This window comes from Mytilus edulis, chromosome 10 (assembly GCF_963676685.1).
Source record: "Mytilus edulis chromosome 10, xbMytEdul2.2, whole genome shotgun sequence".
Classification (NCBI taxonomy): Eukaryota; Metazoa; Mollusca; class Bivalvia; order Mytilida; family Mytilidae; genus Mytilus; species Mytilus edulis.
The window spans coordinates 24442869-24466604 of NC_092353.1; the positions used below are offsets into that span (position 1 = coordinate 24442869).

The 23736-nt window shown below is 31.8% G+C and overlaps 1 protein-coding gene across 1 annotated transcript in view; it reads left to right on the plus strand.

Moving 5' to 3' along the window:
- The first annotated feature begins 8518 nt into the window (after nt 1-8518).
- Nucleotides 8519-23736, plus strand: part of LOC139490708 (snake venom 5'-nucleotidase-like) — a 32198-nt gene continuing 16980 nt past the window's right edge. The window contains exons 1-2 of the mRNA XM_071277637.1: nt 8519-10254; nt 12918-13131. Coding sequence (XP_071133738.1) covers nt 9910-10254; nt 12918-13131 — 559 coding nt within the window. The 5' untranslated portion in view covers nt 8519-9909. The remainder of the gene's footprint in view (nt 10255-12917; nt 13132-23736) is intronic.

Genomic DNA, 23736 nt, shown 5'->3' on the forward strand with positions numbered 1-23736 from the left:
GTCTGAGCACTTTATCGCGGAAGTTCGTGTCATCATGAATGTTACATTTCATTTTGAAATGAAGGTTACTTTCAGAATGACGCAAGATTGCTGTTAGCCAATAAAACAAACCGTATTATAATGAAAATACATGTTATGTAATTATAGAAGTGTGATTTCCACATGGTAGAATTGAATAACAAATGTAATAGTAACAACCACCTTTTATTGTTATACAATTTATTTTAAGCATATAAATACAAGAGCTGTCATTAGGATGTTTGTTTGGCTTACAAGACTGAAATAAGTAAAATTTTTACGAATCTTATTTTCCAATATTTACGTTGACTTAAAGAAGAATATGATGAAACAAAACAAAAATGAAATATGACAGAAATAAAACTATAAAAAGACTATAAAGAAACAAAACTAGAACGACTCAAGACTAAAATGAAACAAGACTGTAATAAAACAAGACTATAAAGAAAAATTACTATGATAAAACCAAACAAGATTATAAAGAATCAAAACTGTAATGAAAGCGTCTAAGACTATAATAACAGAAAACTTTAATAAAACCCGACTGTACTAAAACAAGACTGTATAAAAAAAAACGACTGTAATATAACAAGACCATAATAAAACAAGTCCGTAATAAAACAAAACCATAATAAAACAAGACTGTAATAAAACAAATCGTAATAAAACAAGTCCGTAATAAAACAAAACCATAATAAAACAAGACTGTAATAAAACAAATCGTAATAAAACAAGTCCGTAATAAAACAAAACCATAATAAAAAAAGACTGTAATAAAACAAATCGTAATAAAACAAGTCCGTAATAAAACAAAACCATAATAAAACAAGACTGTAATAAAACAAATCGTAATAAAACAAGTCCGTAATAAAACAAAACCATAATAAAACAAGACTGTAATAAAACAAATCGTAATAAAACAAGTCCGTAATAAAACAAAACCATAATAAAACAAGACTGTAATAAAACAAATCGTAATAAAACAAGTCCGTAATAAAACAAAACCATAATAAAACAAGACTGTAATAAAACAAATCGTAATAAAACAAGTCCGTAATAAAACAAAACCATAATAAAACAAAACCATAATAAAACAAGATTATTATAAAATAACACTATCATAAAACAAAACTGTATCAAACAAGACTGTTATAAAATAAGATTATGATAGACCAAACAAGACTACAAAAAAATTCTAACACGATCTACTAACGACTGGGATTTCACAAAATTCTGTTTTCCTACATCTGTTATACTAAAAACAACCGTAGTTAGTATAGTATATGATTGACATTCTACACTGGACGATAGCATATTTTAAAATGGCTGTCAGATACTGCGAGCAAACTTTTATATAATATAGTTTAGTGTTTGGATCAATTTCACTGTCATACAAGTGAGAGGTTAAGCTAGCAATCAAACCATGCATTTGCTACATAAGAAAATGCCTGTAATAAGTCATGAATATGACAGTTTTTATCCATTCGTTTGATGTGTTTGAGCGTTTGATTTTGCCATTTACTAAGGACTTTCCGTTTTTAATTTTCCTCGGTATTTTTGTGATTTTACTTTAATGATGTGTATTTATTTTCATGTCATTACTCAAAACCAAAGTAATGTGTCTTATCTAAGGCTCACCTCATTGGTTGCTGATTATTTGTTTTCAAGGAAGTCTGTGATAAAAGTTTTTTTAACACGAAATATTTACGGTTTCATTGATATGTTTCCATATATTCCTTTTTTGTATTTACATCGGCTTGATTTAAACATAAAACCAGCCACATTTACTTCACATTTCCTTTTCAAGGATAACATTGTTTTGTCTGGTTCAAATGGTAAATTTTATCTAACAATTTCCCGAAACAAAGTTGCAATCATAATATACGTTCCATCATAATTAAGCTCATATGAGGAGATTTAGACAACGATTAAACGATTTGACAGAACATCTTAACCTATCATAAATGTCAACTACATTCGATGACGTATGATTGTCGATATCATTTTGTGATTTGTATTTCTTTTAGAAAGGAATATCTTTAAAAGAAAATCTGAGTAGCCAATAGAAACCAGAGAATGTAAATAATATACGTAAAGTATATGTATAGCACTTAAAAGATGAGATCATAAATTAACGTAGGAAATGACAATAAAGTACTCTAAAAACTAATGACAACATTATATCAATTATCGGTTTACTTGTTTCAGATAAAAGTGTAGCTAGTGCTTTTAGCTGATGTATCAAGAAGAATATTGTTCTGCTTTTAAGCAGGGAGAGTAATTGATGGTTCTGTATCTTATGTTAAATGTAGCATTTACAATCGTATAGCGATAGACGAATAGATTTGATTGTAGCATGGCGATACAGTGATTCATGGATTTGCTACTCAAATTTGTTTTCTTATCTTTTTTATGCAAAACCGCATTACATTTTTCATCATTAAAACATTATACATTTGATTCCCGTGCCTGAGGGAGATATGAAGATTTGTTCTCCCAAGAATATTCATATTTCACGAGGGCTATGCCAAAGGGAAATATGATATTTCGAGAGTGAACAAATCTTCATATCTCCCGAGTCCAAGGGAAATACATGTTTTATTCCATTGCCTAAGCTTTGTATACTATCTGAACTTCAAATATTAGTTTGCACACCGGCTAACCCTCAGGCACGGGAAATAAATTTATAATATTTTCATAGTTACGGTTTTAAAAACTGAAATATTAATTTTATTTGTTGACTCCTTTTTATTCTATTAAACTTAAAGAGTTATTTATACCGATATTAAAAATTTTCCTTAGAAAAAGACATGAAACAAAAATCAAATCAAATGAATGGCGTACAAAATCTAAATCCTGGTATCTATGATGAGTTTATATTGTGGGTTTTGGTGGGGTCAGTCTCAATCTCCCATTATGATTAATAAAATTGAGAATGGAAATGGGGAATGTGCCAAAGAGACAACAACCCGACCATAGAAAAAAACAACAGCAGAAGGTCACCAACAGGTCTTCAATGTAGCGAGAAATTCCCGCACCCGGAGGCGTCCTTCAACTGGCCCGTAAACAAATATATACTAGTTCAGTGATAATGAACGCCATACTAATTTCCAAATTGTACACAAGAAACTAAAATTAAAATAATACAAGAATAACAAAGGCCAGAGGCTCCTGACAGACTACTAGATGTTGTTTTATTGGTCTTGTTATTCTGCAAAAATTGTATTCTGAGCATTACACATGGTCGTGTCTTCCTACATTTTGTATTATACAAAAATGAAACATTAACTGCATTCCTGTTAAAGACTGTAAAGTCGGGTGGGGGAGATGATGAATGGGTTTAACAAAAGTAACAAAAGTTAAACTCTTTCCCTAGTGAAATGTTAGTTTATGTATATATATTTAATAATTTTATTATAATATAATTAATAAGATTTACAACTTTGTCAATTTAGTGTGTTGTGTGCATTTCTTTTAATTAGACCATATGAAAAATATTTTTTTAAATTATGCTTTCAATTTCAACCCTTTCCCGCAAGGGTGCAAACAGTGAAGTTGTCTGATATTTGAATAACAAATCTGTAGTCATTTGAAGTACACAAATGAACGAAGATCCGGAAACACAAACTTGAAAGATAAACAAAGAATATGTTTTACTTTTTTTTTTTTTTTTTTCATTTTCAGATACTTTATTTCACTATAATAGTTGTTAACAAAACCCCTTAATGTTACAACAATTGCACTAAGGTTCTGCCCTGTATGGTTAATTACCAGAATATGTTTTACTTTGTTTTCAGTCAGGCAGAACTATTCAGGCAAGATTTTAGATGTTCTGTTTGCTTCTTTTGATATTGATGTTCAAAAAGATGTACGCATTTTGGCTATCTAGATTTTTATACAAAGAGTTGCGATTTTTTAGGGTTTTGTAATGTTTTGTCTAAACGTACGTGTTCTTAGTAAATTTGAATAAAATGAGTTGAGTGCTATGTCAATTAGATAGCAGCCTAATAAAACAAACTCAAAAGATGTCATACAATCTCCAACAATACATGAGTCTTTATAATGTGTCAAGACATGCAGGGGTTACATTCAACATCAACACAATTTAGAATAACTTTTGTTTTAACAGATATGACTTAAGGATGTACTTAGGTGAGGTTTTGGAATTTGTGTCAATTGTTCGAACTTGGTGTTTTTCCATACAATACAATGTAAAATATTTTGCCCCATAACACCAATTTATTTTTTCAAATATGACCAAATAGCTCATGAAAGGTCATTTACCAAAATTTTAGAAGATTCTTAATTTTCTTTCTTTTGTTTTGAGACCCAATAATACCAATGCAAATATAAGGTTAAAGTCCGAGTCAGCCTTTTCCCGCCATATTTTAATTCTCAAATATCTCGAATAGGAGGTCCATGACCCATCAATATTGTTAGCTTATTTTTATCCTTAATTGATGCTCTACAAGCTTATAGTATCAATTTTAACTTCTTAATTTTTTAATTTTCACCTTACCTCACCTAAGTACATCCTTAAGACGAACACTTACGGGGTTCTTGATTGGGAACATGTACATATGTTTAAGTCTCACTCCTCCTCCTTGATAATCTTGACTAGGAATATATGATAACATAAAGACTGACTGTGGCATTAGTGGTTTGAATCATTTTAAATTGTATTTCAATGTTTCAAAACTTGTGTACATGTAACCAGGCAAAATCAACATTTTATGATTTTAATCGTTGACCATTTTCATTTAGCTTCCCAAAAACATTGAATTATTTGGTGTTCTATTTGTTTGGTTTCAATTGTTCAGAACAAATTAATTCAAGGAAATGGTACCTAGCAGTGCCCTTATATAATTTCTCAATTTGAATTTGATGTTTGTTCAAATACTTAGGTAATACGCGATATGTCAGAGTTTCGTTATTATGGTCAAATGTCATATAAATTTGCCCTCTTATTTATATTATACCATGTCAAGAATATTTAATATTTGCACAGATGTTTAGTTAATTCTCTGAGATGAAATGCTCTGGCACTTGGATTTTTTTTTATTAACTACTAACCATCTTTAGTCTAGATAAACATTGTAGTTTATTTTGCTTTCAGGCTGCTGTGCTATGGACATATGTTTCATGTCACGGAAATAGTTTATTAATAAAGCTCTCGCTGTCATAAACCAATCGAAAGCAATTAAATGGACGAATGTGTAAAATTTACGCTAAGAAATATCTAATTTGTTTCGTGTTATAGTATGTTTTATTGCGTGATGCAGGATTAAAAAAATAAATAAACATAAATTATTACTCTTATAATCAGCTTTTGGTGCTGTACGAATATACGAATATACACGTTTACACTATATCATAAATGTATATGTTACATTTTTAGAAATGTATGAATAGTTGATAGAAAGTTTAAAAAAAGGGAAAAATAAGGAAACACATGATACACAAACACATGCACAAAGACATGAACCCTTTTGATGATACCCCCAAAAAAACCCGGGGGGTAAGTCGTTAGTATCTCGTGAGCTTTAGGGAGCATGTATTATGACTTACTTGTGGTCCTGATTGGAATTTATCATCTTGATAGCGTCTAAGAAATCGGATAAAAGCAGGCTTTGTGCTCTGTGATTTAACAGCTCCAATTACAGACACAACACAAAATGTTAGTATAAGACAACTGTTGATTCGGCTTCTGCATGCAAGTTTCATTCTTTACGTCTAAAATATAAAAAATGTGGGGTTTTAGCAATAAGTTTTGCCAGAGAGAGGAAAAAATCAATATAGATTATATTTTTTGTATGTTTTGTCTTTCAATTTTTTTTCTATAAAAAATTTTTAACAAGTGAATTTTAATTATCAAAATTATCAACCACTTCAAGTATATCCTAGTCAAATAAGTTAAAAAAAAAAATGTTAAATAAGAATAAAAAAGATACAAACTCGCTTAAATAAAAATCTATATATTATAAAAAAAAATAATGAATGATGACACTGCCTACCTGTTTGTATAAATAAAACTATAAGCTCCTCTCTGTCCTTTCAGTTCCTTTGAAGTGCAGGTACAAAACTCTTAGTAACTATTTAAAATGTTTTATGTTAATGATTGTCAATGGTGTCATCAACTACGTATTGTTGTAAACATTCAGTAGAATCTAATTGGTGATTTGTGATCGCGGAAACACGATGCTTTATGCCAATGGATACATAGGAGAATATTGGATGAAAGTTGAAAATTATAGGAAATTTGAGAAATATAATGACACTGTTTGTTTAAGAGTAAAAGCTACAACATAGTACAAGTGTTAATTTGCGTCGGTGTTTTGATGTCATTATATTTATTGATACAGAGAGTGAAGATAAATTCATTGTCATGGTCTTTTAACGAAGAAATATAACAAATAATTTTAGACTTTGTTTAAAGATTAAGGTCAATGAAAGTGAAATTATGTGAAGCTAAACTCTCATCTATTCTGAATCTCATTCCGTACCGCAAACTTGGTTATGAATCAATTAGTACATATTAATGAATACTAGTAGTTTTATTTACACTTTCCACAAAAACAGAAGTGTTATGATGGCTGTTGACTCAACTTACCACCAGTGAACAAGTTATTGAGTGGATGTATTCCAAGTCCTAATCCTTTATTTTTCTTGTACTACATATGTATACATTTTTTAAACGCATAGAAAATGTGGTATGAATGCCAATGAGACCAATCTCAACCCAAGTCACATTTTGTAGAGGAACAATTCATTATAGGTCAAAGCACGGTCTTCAACACGAAGCTTTGACTCACAACGAAAAGCAAGCTATCAATGGCCCAGAACAAAAATACTAGTGTAAAACAAGAAAGCCTATTCCATCTTATCCAACCGTGAATAAGAATCTGTGACTCTTAGATGCATCAACTGAACGTGATGGTGCATTACCTTTATAATCTATTGAATAGTATTCAAGTATGATCTTGTATTTAACTCAGTTGTTCGTCAAATGGAACTATGATATCTCATAATGAAGATATAAAAATTGCTATATTGCAAACATTAAGATATGAATATATGAATCTTCATACAATATCAAAATAAGATGTGATATAATTGTCAATGAGAAGTGATCAGTTATATGTGTACGTCCATCATTAATGAGCTAAACGTATGGCATATAATAAGTTATAAAAGGCACCGTCATGACATAATGTGAAACGATTAAAACAATCAACAACAAAGACACATTAACTAATAACGAAAATGGCAAACATATTAGATAAAAGTGTACTTATGAAGAGAAGAGAATTGAAAAACGTTCGACTTTGAACCACAGTACACAACTTCTTCTCTGTAGCACAATGAAAGATAGTTCCAGCTAGTTTTTGTCAACTGCAACATCTGAACATACAGGAAAGCTGGTACACATATGTAATAGCTAATAAACAGAAACTACGATAATAGGGGCAATATGAAATTGTAATAAGGTGCATTAGGATACAGTAGCAATAATACATATGATGATTTGCTACATGTGAATAACTAATAGTTTTATAAGCGGAACTTTCCAATCTAATCAATCTTGGTAACAATTATGGTTAGTATAGAAAAGAAACCATACCTGCAGAGATATTAAAATTACGGATGTTTACCAACGAAGGACTAGAAAAGACTGAACGTAGGAAGCTGCCATCGCCATGGTAAGTGAAAGGGAACAATTAAAAAAAGTGCGAGGTTTTCAGAGATAGAGTTAAAAATGTACATGTATCTCTAATAGCGTAATTTTGTATCCTTTTGTTAAAATACCAAATATATACAAAGGGTTTCAAATCCTCCTTTGTCGTTCGTAGCATTTCGGATTTATTAAGGAAGCTAGTATCTTTGCACTTGTACGGTAATTGAGCTTTCCAAATAGTCATAGTGGAATTTATTAGTAGGGCATGTTTTGGAGAACTCAACGGAGTCTTGTGGAATCTAACTGATATCTTTGATTCTTGACAATGTAGGATTTAAAGCCGATATGTTTAATTCAGATAGCAAATCAATGAAACTTGATGCATCAACAAAGCTTTACACATCTTCATTATTGAACATTTTAACGAAATTTTACTTAAAGAGAACATTTTGCTATCAGATCTTGAAAATCGCTTTATAAAGCTTAAATAAATTAAATGACAAAGAATATTTTTGGAAAAGTTAAACAATTATTATAATAGATCGTAACTTATTGAAATCACAAATTGTTCTTTTCATTTATCTTGGAAATGACATGTTTTACTTAAAGTATCTTATAGTCTTTCGTAAGTAAACAGCCGTAATATTAATATCTCCGCAAGTATGGTATCTTCTATATATGCACTAGTGTTACGAAGGTAGAATAGATGGGACAGTACTGCTTATAAAACTAATTCACAGAAAATCAACATGGTTGCTACTGTATTCTGATGCACTTTATTACAATTTCATATAGCCCTTTATCATCGTAGTTTCTGTTTATTAGCTATTATATTTGTATACCAACTCCTGTCTGTTCAGGCGTTGCAGTTGACATAAATAAGTTGTAACCATCTTTCATTGTTCTACAGAGAAACGGTCGAATTCCTAAAACAAATTGTGTACTGCTGTTCAAAGTCTAACGTTTTTCAATCTCTTCGATATTCAAAGCTAAGCGTCTGTTACCTACATTTGTATCTTAGATTTTAAATTTGTACAATTAAGATTTAAGTTTAACTTGAATTTCCTGCTCCCACGCCTACATATAAAACAAGACTATTAAATGATTGCCAATGAGAGTCAGAGAACTATAAACAAAACTTAAATTGACGTGAATACAATGTAAATACAAGTAAAGGATATCCGTACGGATGTCAACATTGAGCTAAACTTAAACAAATTATGACTTGGATGTAGAGTTGTCTCATTATAATCACATATATATATATATATATATATATTGTCTTAAATGGAATTTCCGAAAAACAAAAAAAGCGAGTCTTTTCTTTCTGAACAATTTGCTGTAAAAGTAGAAGTAGGAGAAGCTGTATGTTTGTTTTTTTTTTGCTGTATGTATTCATGTCTTCTTCTTTTTTTTGCAATTTCCGTAAGAATTATATTTTTAAGGTGATATACAATAAATGAAAATTTACCAAATAATATCTAAAAAGATCATAAGACCATATAATAGAATATTAACAGATGTAAAGTCACGTCTTCATATGCCAAGAACCCGTCAAATCTCGTCATCAGAGTAAACTTCACAAGTTTCACATGATTTATGTTTAAATAGATATAAAGACTTAAATTGGCCACAACCGTTTTGTTACAACCTAGAGAAAAGATAAAAAGGAAGCAAATATTGAAAAAATCTTGATTAATGATTTTATGTTATAATAATATTTCTCTGTCAAACATGAACCCGTTTTCAGACTGATAACATTCTCAAGTAAGTGCTAGTTGTTCAACTTCATTTATTGTGTTCAGGTAAACTTATTTTTAAGAATGTTGCCCCTGACAAAAAATGTACTTGGCAATACCATCTGTATAAAGGTCCCGAAAGACTAATTAATCCTTATTTTTATCACTCGTTACCTTTCTTCATTCTAGTTACGAAAGCATTTATCATTTTTTGTTCTGTGTATATACCTTTCTGCAAATATTTAGATAAGAAGTTAGAAAATTAATTTTTGATCACCTGGTCATGGCATTAAGATGATAGTAAAAAAAATATAAGTAGCTATAAATTGATCTCAATGATAACAGTCTATCACGTGACAAAAAATTACAGGTATGAAACATACATCCTTATTTCTTAGTACTTATAGTAGAAACAAATCTGTTCGACGTCATATACAATAAAGGAAATTTTTTAGTGGCATTTTGTGTCAAGGCAGTATGATGAATCTGTATGTTTTCTTTCTTTTGAAAAGTGCAGTTGTTTTTAATATAGTTACAATTGTTAATGGATTTAATTTGGTAATACTCCATACCAATGATATACATGCACATTTGGAACAAATGAACAAATATACATCTGCTTGCAAACATGACGATGTGGTGAAGGGACTTTGTTATGGTGGAATAGCCAGAAGGGTTACGAAAGTCAGAGAAATTAATAGTACAAATGACAATGTTGTTCTATTGGATGCTGGGGACCAGTTCCAGGGATCTCTTTGGTTTAATATTTTCAAAGGCAGGGAGGCTTCATTATTTATGAATGAACTGCACTACGATGCAATGGTGAGTTGGCATTAACTTTTAAAATGTGATTTTTTTTTATAATTGACAAAGTAAAAATTACTTATCATTGAATTACAGAATAAAATTGAGAATGGAAATGGGGAATGTGTCAAAGTAAGAGACAACCCGAGAAGTTGATTTGACCATTTTCAGCAGAGTGTCCGACGAACTATACTAAAAGAATCAATAAAGAAACAGGCCATTTGTCGGTATTGGCATGATTAAAATATTACTCTTATAACATGATTTTTTACAGTTCATTAGTTATGTAACTGTACTTTTACAACAATTCTTTAGATATTTGACAGCTGACATTGCACGGTATTGTGGTTTATGACACCTAGCTAAGTCTCTGCGCTTGAGCTACTCGTATTTTTTTTCAATATATAGGCACTTTTCGAAATATCGTCAGCTTAAATTTGCTTATATTTAAGTGAAGCTATGAGGTATTTGAATTAATCTTATTACAGTAAAGTAAAAAAAATGTGTAAATTTGCATCTGAAAAAGTGCATTCATGTTAAAATGTTTACTAAATAGTTTATCATTTGTAAATGACGTTCAGGTCAAAATATTTTCAATGCTACTATGATACGCTGCAATGTACTGTTACTTTGTGAGAGGACATAAATTGTATTTGAATACATGCATATACTTTTAGAACTGTTATCAGTCACTCGGTACTTTAATTTGTACTCTACTTAGTGGTTAGATAGTAAATATACATATATTTATAAGATAAAGAAACAACACTTGAGAGGTCTTGACATCTTTTTTTACCTCCAAAATGCTATGATCGTTCCCATAATTTTAAACAGAAACGCAAAAAATACCACTAGCTGATCAGAAACCGCTTATATTCTTCGAAAGTGCAACACACCCCTTTTCTTCCTTTCCGGCCTTCATCATTTTCGTTCGATTTTACCAAGGATTTGTATAGTAAGATCTTACTATACAAATCCGTGATTTAACAATTTACGGTAGAACTAGTTATGAAATATTAATTGGTTCTATTTTCTTGAATCTTGACATTTGATTGTCCTCTCGTTATCTTTTCCAAACCCACAGACTTGATCCCTGTTGATAAAGTCTAGACCATATACATCTAGAGGACGAATCAGATCTTCATAAGTCTATACATACATGTCAAATTGATACAAAATTATGCCGCCCTTTACTGAACACCGTTTTATGTAGGAGATTGCATACGGTAAAATGACATAGGAAGATGTGGTATGAGTGCCAATGAGACAACTCTCAAACCAAGTCATAATATATAAAAGTAAACCATTATAGGTCAAAGTACGGTCTTTAACACGGAGCCTTGGCTCGCACCGAACAGCAAGCTATAGAGGGCCTCAAAAAATTACTAGTGAAAAAAACATATACAAACGGGAAAACCGTCTAATCTATATCAAAAACGAGAAACGAGAAACGCTTAATGAACCACATCAACAAACGACAACCACTGAACATCAAAAGCATACTAAATAGTGCATACAGATGTTAAAAACAAACGAGGTTTTTAAGATTTGCTTCAAAACGATACGAGCGCAGTATTTGAACAACATCCATATAATTATAAGTTCATTAACCTAGAGAGACAGATTGGAGTACAATTCCTTATTGTGTAAGCAATGAACTGAAATACCACTTTTTATTTAGTTCCTGAGCGTGGAATCATACTTCCAAATTAATTTCTATATCTGTGAGAAAACAGGTATGATAAAGGTTTTTTTTTTATCAAGTTATGTTTTCCTGCTTTTAAAATTTTAAAGTAATATAAATACTACGTCTATTGAAATCAGACTCCTGCATACCAAGGCTCCGTGTTGAAGGTCGTACTTTGACCTATAATGGTTTACTTTTATAAATTGTGACTTGGATAGAGAGTTGTCTCTTTGGCACTCATACCTCAGCTTCTTCTATATCTATATCTAACCATCAACTATGATATACATTAACTCCTTTAGAATGGAACACCAGAACTGTACTATATGGAATGGAAACAGGTATATGAAAAGTAGTTCTGTTTATCATAAATTTGGTATGGATTTTATCGTGTGAAATTCAAATTTCAAACTATAAAAAAATTGGCTACATGTATATCAAGTTTATATCATAAATGAAACCATAGAAAACGTCTTTTACCTGTCACAATCAGAGGGATAAGTTACAACTTTATTTTCTTCATCGCAAAATACACGAAACTTAGTTTAACTTTTCACGTACAAATTGAACTATGTAAACATTTTTAAGCGTATAGATAATTATGGATAAAGCTGTTAACACTCATATAACATGACCGAAACACCAAAATGTTTGTGAAAGCTAAAGATATTACAGTTAAATTTATCAGCAGATGAACTAGATAAAATGTAGGAGAGAAATGATAATGAAAGTCCTACTGGAAAAGAACAGGCAAATCAATATTTTCGAGATAACCGATATACGATCACTTATTGTCTGTTTAGATTTCATGACAGTATATATTGTTAATTACAGTAAATCAATGTTGACTTTTACTTCACAAAGATCATATGTTGTTTATTATACAAATTGTACTAGTATAAAGCCAATACATTTGAGTAATAGTAGTTGAGGTAATTATTTATAAATACATTAATTGATGACGTCATCATGGTTATGTATAACATCATTGCAGACATTTGGTAATCACGAATTCGACAATGGTGTTGCTGGTCTGGTTCCGTTTTTGAAGAACCTTACGTTTCCCGTGACAACTTGTAACTTAGACGCATCACGCGAACCTCGATTGCAAGGGAAATTCCAGCAACATGTCGTTCTGACTAAGAGCGGACAAAAGATTGGCATTATTGGCTATATTACAGAAGATACCTCATCCATTTCAAATCCAGGTAAAACAATAAAACATTGCATGGAGAGTTATACTTTATTGTAGTTTTAACATAGGTAGTCATTATATTCGTGATTATTTTTGCCCGAGCGATAGTGAGGGCTAAAATAACACGAATATAATGCCTACCCATTTTTATTATTCTGCAGTAGTCAATATACGCATGTGCATACAAATTTTATTGGATTTAGAGCATGGGTTTATTCACAAAGCAAAAGAAGCACGTCATATTATAATTCTATATGGTTTTACATACGCTAACATAAATGTTTTTTGTGTCGTTTGGTTGCTGTCTGCGAGCTAACATCGGCGAATGATACATGGAATCTATTATTTATATGTTGAATATTTTAGTATTTTGAAAACAAAATACGTAAAAAACAATATATATTGCAAAGTTGCGTTTGAAACTGATTTTTTTAAAACACAAAGTCATGATAATTTTTACACGTTAAAAGTCGATGTCTAAATCGCCCAGATGTTATATTTTCAAACTAGACATTTTCTTACGTAACTCGGATCAACTGCAAATAAAACAAATATTTATGGCCATATAGGGTATATCTAATATCTCTAATTTGTAGGATTATAAATCACTGAACAGTTTAAGAAAAGACAAATTAATACCAGACTTGATTTTATCACGAAATATATAATGTTATGGGTATAAAAACACACAGACTAAATTCCCAAGCATATAAGATTCAAAATGATTTAAGATATATTAATTACATCTTGACATTATGATATTTAAATGTGTCAAATCCGCATGATATTTTCTTAGTGGCGACTTCATTTTAGAGAATTGGAATATGCGGTGATGTTTGAATGAAATATGTTTTTGAAACATATCATATTGTAGTCAGCACTTGAAAAGAGTTATCATTGATATGTTCATAATTATAAATTAACTGTTCACAAAACTTTGAATTTTTGAAAAACTAAGGCTTTTCTACCTCAGGAATAGATTACCTTAGCTGTATTTGGCAAAACTTTTAGGAATTGTTGGTCCTCAGTGCTCTTCAACTTCGTACTCTATTTGGCCTTTTAAAAATTTATTGATTCTAGCGTCACTGATGAGTCTTATGTAGACGAAACGCGCATCTGGCGTAAATATAAAAATTTAATCCTGGTTTCTATGATGAGTTTATTGTGCATGGTTCAAGGGTGTTTTTCAAGCACATTAATTTGATAATCATGGCATTTGTATTTTGCGGTGACTTTGTACCGTACCTAATTATTCAACAATGTCCAAGATTACTTACTCCTGGCCAATGGTTATGTTGCATTCAGGGGAACAATTTTTTAGAAGTTTTCATAAGATTGTATATTTAAAATGTGTGTATTAAATCTTGTCTCTTTGTAGAGTTAGTGTAAACATGTTTTATTCATGAATGCGTCATGTAAATATAAAAACTAGTATTAACAAGTGTTAAGTATATACGTTCAAGTCATTAAAAAAGGAATATTATAAGGTAAAAAAGAAAAGGGTTCAAGATTAAAGAATTTTCGGTCGACGTCATTATATTTGAGGATTCTTCCATTTTAATTTATATGTTTCTCTGAATAAAAATATCAGATGAAAAAGGAAAAATATGGATATTTATTTAAGCAAATATGTTGGGTTTTAAAAGCGAAGTGTCTGGCTGACGAGTTTGTATACAACAATCGTCATTTTCACGAATGTGACCTACCGAATTAGACTTGGTACTGGGTTTGTACTAACGTTACAGGATTTAAACGACGGATGCCACATGTGGAGCAGGATCTGTTTACCCTAAAGGAGGAGCACATGAGATCACCACCAGTTTTTGGTGGGGTTCGTGTTGCCCAGTCTTAAGTTTTGTATGCTGTGTTTTGTGTACTGTCAGTGTGTACTATTGTTTGAATTTGTCTATTGGTCCTTTTTCAATTTTTTTGAAATCTTAATAACTTACTTAAACTATCCTGGGTTAGTACCAAACTTGTACAGAAGCTTGTTTATGATCATAAGCTAGTATCCAAAAGTAAATTTTGTAAAAATAAAATTCAATTTTTTCCGTATTTTACTTTTAAATGGACTTAGATTTATGCCAGGAAACAACACATTCACCCTGTGTAGGCGAGTGATATGAGAGCCAAATTTACATTTTTAATGCACCTACCTAACACACGGCTAAATTATATATCACTGGAAAGCTAAGAATGTGTACTTTCTAAATATCCCGGTCGTCAAAAGAAATTATGGTGCACTTTTTTTTAAATCGAGGTCAAAGGTCATGGGTGCAATTTCAATTCACAGATTCTTCCAGTAGAAAAATCAAGTTAAAACAAATGCAAAAACGAAACAATTTTACAGGAATGCTGTATTACTGTTGGGAAAATATATTTCTATCATATTATTAATTAATTTTGGTTGATGTTAACGATAACGCATGTTACGTAACGTTTTCTCTCGGAGTCTTTGAAAATCAACCATTAAGTCACACAAATGTATCTGTAGTCGCCCTTGCATTATCTAAATATTATAATACCTCCATATCATTTGATTGCACGTATTTACAAACATATATCTGCAAATTTGATATAAATAATCCGAAACAATATATTTGAAGCAAGGGGGAAATATAACATATGACGTGTTTTTAATTGATAAGAAAAGTCCCTTGATGAGCTGAACAATAAAATTGAGGAAGCCTATGGTCTCCTGTTAGTTTGAAAGCCTGCCAACCGCTTCAAGATCAGACAACAATAGGGCAGCTTTTTTTATATTATTGTAGTGCAATATGTTGAGTCTGGATCATACCGCAATTTCATTTACATCACTAAATCAGATATGATAAGAGTACTAACTAACATTACTGAAATGAGTAAAGTGCTACTAGTATATTTATATCAACAAAATTGTGACAATTTTAATATAAAACATCACAAGGAAAAAATGATCACTCATTGTACGTCAAACTGTGTTTGATTTTACTTTAGTCGGCCGCCGTGTATCTTGAGATATCTAATTAATTAAACAACACTTGACAAAGTAGTTTGTACTTTTTCAAATTACGCTAGTGATGACGTTCGGCTACTTTGGCACCGCTTCAAACGGAGGACAAGGTTATCCCAATATTTATTTGGCTTTCTTATGTTAAAATCCCGTTAGCTTATAACCTAAATGATCGAAACGTCGGACCAATGGGATGTTGGACCATTTAGGTGTCGGAATATTGCGATATCGGAATATTTTAGCTTCATTTTAACTTGTAATCTCATCATTCTTATCGGTCAATATATCCATACAAAGACAACTTCCTTGGGCATATAACAGTACAGCAGAGGTTTTGCTCAAAGCGGACACAAGATCTACTATATACGATTGAATTAAAAATTGGGAATGGACATGAGGGATTTGTCAAAGAGACACCAACCCGTTCAAAAAGCAGACAACGGCCGAAGACCACCAATGGGTCATCAATGCAGCAAGAAACTCCCAAACCCGGAGGCGTTCTTCAGCTGGCCCCAAAAATGTACTAGTTTGAAATGATAATGGACGTCATGCTACGCTTCGAAATATACTCAAAAAATTTCAATAAAAAATCATACAAAACAAAGAAAGGCCAGAGGCTCCTGATTTGGGACAGGCTCAAAATTGCGGCGGGGTTAACATGTTTTTTGGAAATCTCAACCCTCCCCCTATACCTATACCAATGCGTGAACAGCTCAAATCTTGTGGAAAGTTGGATGACATCATACCGGACCGATGTTGCCTTTTAGCCAACCAAAGTCATACGGAGAACTTTTATTGTTTCTGTAGTTAGGTCGACATTGTCTTGGATAAAACCCCCAAGGGTGACTGGGGAATAGAAATATGGTCACTTGGTCTTCTCCCGACCGGCAGTAAAACGCTTGCCGAAGTGGGGTGTCCGTTAAGCTGTGCGTGATGTATTAAGTTCGCAGTCACGTCCGGTCAGAATGGGGACGTTAAATCCGATGTCTCGTGTAAAGAAAGTGCCACACTCTTTGCACGTTAAGAACCCTTACAACAACTCTTTGAGGGCTGGTAGGTGTCCTGTTGTAAAACAAAATTTCTGTCCCTATCCAATGTGCCCTCATTTTCCGGTGGCAGTCGAAATTGCTCCGGCTATCGTCCCTTTTGGCCTCTGTTGTGAAAAGACCTGCCTATTGTATTTGTTGTGAACTTGTTCTCGTCCTGAATATGCATGAAATATTTGCCACTGGACGTTAAGCAACTAACAATCAATCAATCAATCTTGGATAAAATGTTGACCCCCAGAAGAAAAATACTGCCATGTAGAATGTATGCCCCATTTTAAATTTTCTAATCTCCTGAGCAGTCAAACTTGTTAATAGTATCTCAAAGGTGTGTACATAAATACGGTGCATTTGTAATAATAAACCTAAATGAAAAAGAGTAAAAAAAGATATTTATAGATAATATACATTCTACTAAAGCCATACATCTAAGAACTTTGTCAATAGGAATATCGTACGCTTTATTAACTGCCGCAGATGCGCCTTCATCCAAAAGGCAATACAGAAATGTTTTTAAAGCAGGTGGCATAATTTCAATTGAATAATCCAGTGAAATGTTTTTAGATAATGGATATTCATCTTTGGATTACAACTTTACCCTATATCTGCTTCCGTAAAATACTAGTAGCTGTATAAAGTGCTTGTAACCAGTTTCGCAGTCACTGCTCAGATCTTTAAATTTGGCAGACTGTATATCACAGTCATTTTAAACGAGTTATTTTCTGTCATTACGGCATAAGACAAAATTATAGAGCTACTGTATACAATATTGGATGTGCCTTGGCCTTGTTGATGCTGTATACATGCAACTATAAATTGACCATATATTTTTAGTTTTTGTTGAAGCCGATAATATGTTGTGTAGTTTTCTTGGCGGCGATACTCGGGCAGAAATTGCGCCCTGTTAACTGATCAAGTAATTAAAGTTGTTAACCAGAATACTTTCTTGTGTACAGGCACGTCATCTTTAATCGTCGAAATGTTAGTAAAAGCTGTTTTATGTTCAGAATTGAATAGCACTTTACTTTCAAATTTTGTATCAAATATTTAGCGATGCAAGCTCGATGGTATAAAGATTTAATAGTAAAATTGTTATGAGTTATTTTGTAAATCAGATCATGGTAGGAGATATATATGTTGTAACACTCAATACAGCTTGAGTTTGCTCCTCAGGGAATATCTTATGAAGTTGTGTAACTTGCTTATAGGCTTTATACATTTGCAAAATATACAAACAGACAAATCAGAATGAGTTGTAGATCTACTGCCCTCGTTGATATATAAGAAGAGACTGGTCGGTAGAATTGGTACATGTAGTACAAAATCTTTGTACAGACAAAAAATATTTATAACAACTCTTATGATATTTTGTATTTTCAAATGGGATGTTTTCCTTTTTTTCATATTCATCGACCAGTCTTCTGTAAACTTCATCTTTTCGTTTTTTCCACTGCGGCAATACAACTGTATCTTCACTTTAGTGTTTAACTACATAGTTTCTATGTAGTAAATGCATGACAGACTATGAATATCTTTGTCAATCAATGGATAGTTTTTGATTTTTAGCATAGGAATGGTTTCCTTGTGAACTGGACTGTGAAAATTTGACACGACTCGGAAGATTTTCTACAATTTTCCGATACGATTCCTTATTTAGAAAGGGGTGAATTCTACAGACCTCAAAAACTATGTTTTACTTTGATTTGATCTTAATTTCGGACGATTTTATATATATTTAAGCTACACTGAAGTTAAAGATAGAAATAGAACCGTTTAAATATGATTTATCGTACTCTAATAGCACTATTAAGTACACGGAAATCGACTAATATATTCAGTAAAAAAACGATAACGAAATAGATAAGGGATTCCGGAAACTATAGTGATTTTACCCAACATCATAAAATTACAGAAATTCGTGATTTTAAAGAAATGTTGAGATAAAGTCTTGATCTTGAATGAAAAAACGATAACTGATGAGTAATTTGGTGTGTTCTAAAACGGATAGAATGCAAAAGCATTTGATAAAAATTTAATTGTAGATCCGAAAAGGTCAGGATTATGAAAATTTTCGTACAAAATGTCAAATATTTAGAAGGAATGCAAAAGCATGCGGACTTACAGTTGTATATATTGTTTTTCATTATTTTAAGAATCTAATTCACTTAATTATTCTGTCTAAAAGAAAACTTACAACTAATTTCCTTTGCTTGAAAAACATGTCGTAATTTTATAATTTTCAACTAATTTCTGAAATAAACGTCAATTTTACAAAAACTGCACCGTACGATTTTGTGACGACCGGGCAAAAATCAAAGTTAAATCATTATTCTTTCATTTAAAAAAGAAATTAGCCGTGTGTTAGGTGGGTGCATTAAAGTCCTTAACTAGACGTCTTTTTCAAATATTACACTCGCCTAGTGGTTAAACTTTTTAAAATTTAAATAACTTTCTTATACTATTTTGGATTTGTACCAAACTTGGACAGAAGCTTTTTAATGAGCAAAAGCTAGTATCTAGAAGGAAATTTTGTAAAAATAAAATTCCATTTTTTTGTATTTTACTTGTAAATGGACTTAGATTTTCTGCCAGGAAACAACACATTCACTCTGTAGTTAAGCTTTTTAAAATTTAACTTTCTTATACTATTTTGGATTTGTACCAAACTTGGACAGAAGCTTGTTTATGATCAAAAGCTAGTATCTAGAAGGAAATTTGGTTTTCTTCCAGTTGACATTACATTTAGTCTGCAGTTAAAAGTTTTTAAACAGTATTAGATTCATAAACTATCCTGGATTTTTACCAAATTTGGACAGAAGCTTCTTACAATTTAAAGATAATATCAACAGGAATATTTTATTGATTTATTTCCTCATTTTTGTTGATCCTGCGATTAACAGAAAGAGTAGGCGAGACACTTGGTTCCGCGGAACCCTTACAAATTTTTAACCATGGCGTCTGTTTATTTTCCATTAACGAGCGCTAGAATCTGTAAGAATGTACTGCTATGGTAACAATATGCATCCCTATAGGAATTTTCAAATATTTCATTGAGAGTTGCTAATGAAATAAAAGGAGAAATAAGAAGAAAATATTACATTTTGATAATATCGTTACAAAAGAATGTTCACTTAATCTGACCCAGTCAATTGGTAACCTGGGCGCGCGAAATGGTCATGTCTACGCTGTTATGAAAATGACTCTATTACAACTTCATTGTGATTGCAAGGAACGTAAGAAAACCCCCAAAAAACTGATAGTCACAATTAAGAATCGTTATACATTTATTGGTAAAAAAATAAATATGGCATATTCAACTACATGTTAACTTTGTGAAAAGAACTCTCGCTTTGTTCTCCGTCTGTTTATACGCGCCAATAGAGTTTGCGTGCATAATAATCATCAAATTTATGTAGCTATCATTGACTTGTTTTTCAAATTATGAAACCAGTTTTTTTAATAAAAGTTGTTGCGTGTTACATTGTTTATATTTTGTTTCACAGGCACTTGTCTCTGAGAAAATAATCTATATACCTATAAAATTTAATTAACCCTATTTATTCATATTTGCTTAAGACAAGTGAGTGTGATCCACTTTCAGAACTGTCAGACCCTGGTGTCAAAACAAGGACTAAAAGACTGAATAGATTGCATTTGATGTTCTAAAACTATGCTTCCATTTGCCGGCGTCGGTATCTCTTTTTAAAGAAGTACTACGTGTTATCATATGGAATACAATAGGTGTTTATCTAAAAAAAAAAATGTTCAGTGATAAATTGCCTAGTCGTTCTTGTGAATCGAATAGTGATGTATTTCCATTTTGGATATAAATGTAGCTTAGACATATATATTATATATATAAACGTGTTTATATGTCTCTGGTTACAGTGGTAAAAGATTAAATTCAATAAATTCAAGCTATTATATCTTAAATATTTGACTGAGACATGAAAAGATATATAGGAGTCGAATTTACGTTAATGAAAGTAACTCTCTATTAGATTGTTTTTAAAAGACAAGTAGCGTATAGACAAATACCCCTCTTTCTGGAGATAGAATGTTACACAGTGTTGTTTTAGAAATCTATTCCTTTATATCTATAGGTGATAGACCATGATTTTTTTTTAGCCATGTGATATCCTCATTTTTTCACTTTTGGATTTGCTAAGTATAACTGATAGATTGAGATTTAACCATCCAAACAATTTAAGCATATAATAACTCTCATCAAAAATATAATAAAGTATTATAAAAAGAAATCTCGGTGAAATAAGTTAATAATCAGGTCAATGGGAATGTTGAAATAGAACAGTGTATTTCTGACAGAACTTAGGCGGCGTAGAAATCTTAAATTATAGTTGCATATAAGGAAATAGACGATTGCACTTGGATAACACTAATACAGATATATGCATTTTAATCAAAAGTGGACATATAAGTAAACAATATAAAATGTACTCGACGTATTTTTGGCATGAGCTTGATATGTTATCTGTGAAGTATTCTTACATTGTGTAAATAATGAGATAAAAGTTGTTCAGTTCTTATTTGTTACATGATTTATAGTTCTAAGTGATAAACAAGGTTGTTTTAGAAATCTATCCCCACACTTCTATAGATAGGAGATAAATCATGGATGTTTTTATCTGTGTGATATCCACAATTTTTTTACTGCTAGATTTGCTAAGAATTGCTCATATATTTTACTCTAGATCTCTGTAGTCAATGCGATCGCTCTTAAAAGACACCATAGAGGCGCGCGATTTTATCCTACCAGTGATTAAGATCTTGTTTGTCTATAAATTACTTACTTGTTCAACAGAAATTCAGTGGACAACACACAATTTACAACAGTAAGCGTCTTGCCGCAAAACCCGCCGAAAATTTGTATTGTTTTTGTACAAGAATTAACCCCAACAGCTGACTATAAAGAATACAGAAATGCGGTTTCGTGATCTTAGCCGACCGTGCAAGGGCTGTATAGCCAGTCACGGTCGTTAAAAAATTCCATTTGTTGTTCATGATCTTCTTTCTTCCGGCAACAACACCATGGTTACGTGGTATTATTTTTGTCATTGTCAAGGATATGAATATGTTTCCACGTCCTGTCGAGATGGGGTAAAAAAATTGATGTAATGTTCCACGTTCTCTGCACGTTTAACAATTCTCACAGAAACTCTTTTTGTATCAATTAATGACCTTCTACCAGTAACATTTCTGACCTTTACCTGCAGAGGCAGTCAAAATAAAATAAAAAAATGTTATGGAAAATGTTTCTTTGAAAGTGGGAAAATCGAATTCAAGTTCTAAACAACTGAAAAATTCCTGTTTTTCTGTTCTGGAATTTCTTTAGTGTTTGCTAGTGAAATACTTATATAATATCAATCCCAAATTAAGCAAAATCAGCAACTTTTGAGTTGCGAAAAAGTGAATCTTCAAAAAATAAATTTCCAATCGTTTTGTCAATGTTTGAGTTTTGTATAATGGTAGTACAAAGTACACATGGGTACTTACTTTTACTTAATCCTCTTTGTGCTACCTTTCACATGAGGCCACTACCTAAACCTTCCACTTTTGCCTGTCGTGTGCCTTCCTTTCTGCCTCTCCCCATGTCATTCTCATGATTCTCAGTTCACTCTCTATTGTGCGTCGCCATGTTTCTTTTTGGTCTCATTCTCTTTCTTTTCCCCTCTGCTCGTGTCCAACAAAGAGCTATCTTTGTGATGTCATCTTTGTCTGTTCGCAGAACATGACCAATCCATTTCCATCGTTTTTCTTTAATTTCTACTCCGATGTCTTTGTAAAGTTAGATTGTATAGGTCTTTATTACTGATGGTTTTTGGCCAGAAGATCTTGCAAATTTTACAAAGACACGTATTATGGAATGATGACAGATTGTTGAAGTCAGATTTGATAACCCTCCATGACTCTGTACCATATAGCAAAACTGATTTCACATTGCTATTGATTTTGATTTTTGTGGACCTGGATATTGAATGTTGTTTTCCATATTGTTCGTAATCTGCAGAAAGAAGTTCCGGCTTTGTTGATTCTTGCCATTATATCTTTGCTTGTTCCGTTGTCCTGGCTGATATTTGTGCCAAGATAGGTAAAATTTTCCACTTCATCTATGTTATTTCCTTGAAGTGTTTTGGCTGTTTTATATTTTTGTCATTTAGGCTTATTATCTTTGTCTTTTGTGTGTTTTTATCATTAAACATACAGATAGAGCAGTCGCATGTAGTCTTGATGTTTTGTTCTGCATGTTTGTTCGATTCGTAAATAATAGGCATATGTCGTCTGCAAAATCTAGGTCTTCTAAGATTGAGTTCATCGACCATCTTATTCCAGTTGTTCTATTCTCAAGTGTTCTTCTCATGCATCAGTCGACGAAAATGAGGAAAAGAAGGGGGAGATGAATCATCCTTGTCTTACTTCAGATTGCACATTGAACCAGGTGGATTGGGTTCCATTTTGTAGATCACAGCATCTATAGTTTGATCATGTTAATCATTTTATCTGGTATTCCGTATGTTCTCATTATTTACCACATGCTGTTTTGTCCAAGCTATCAATGGCC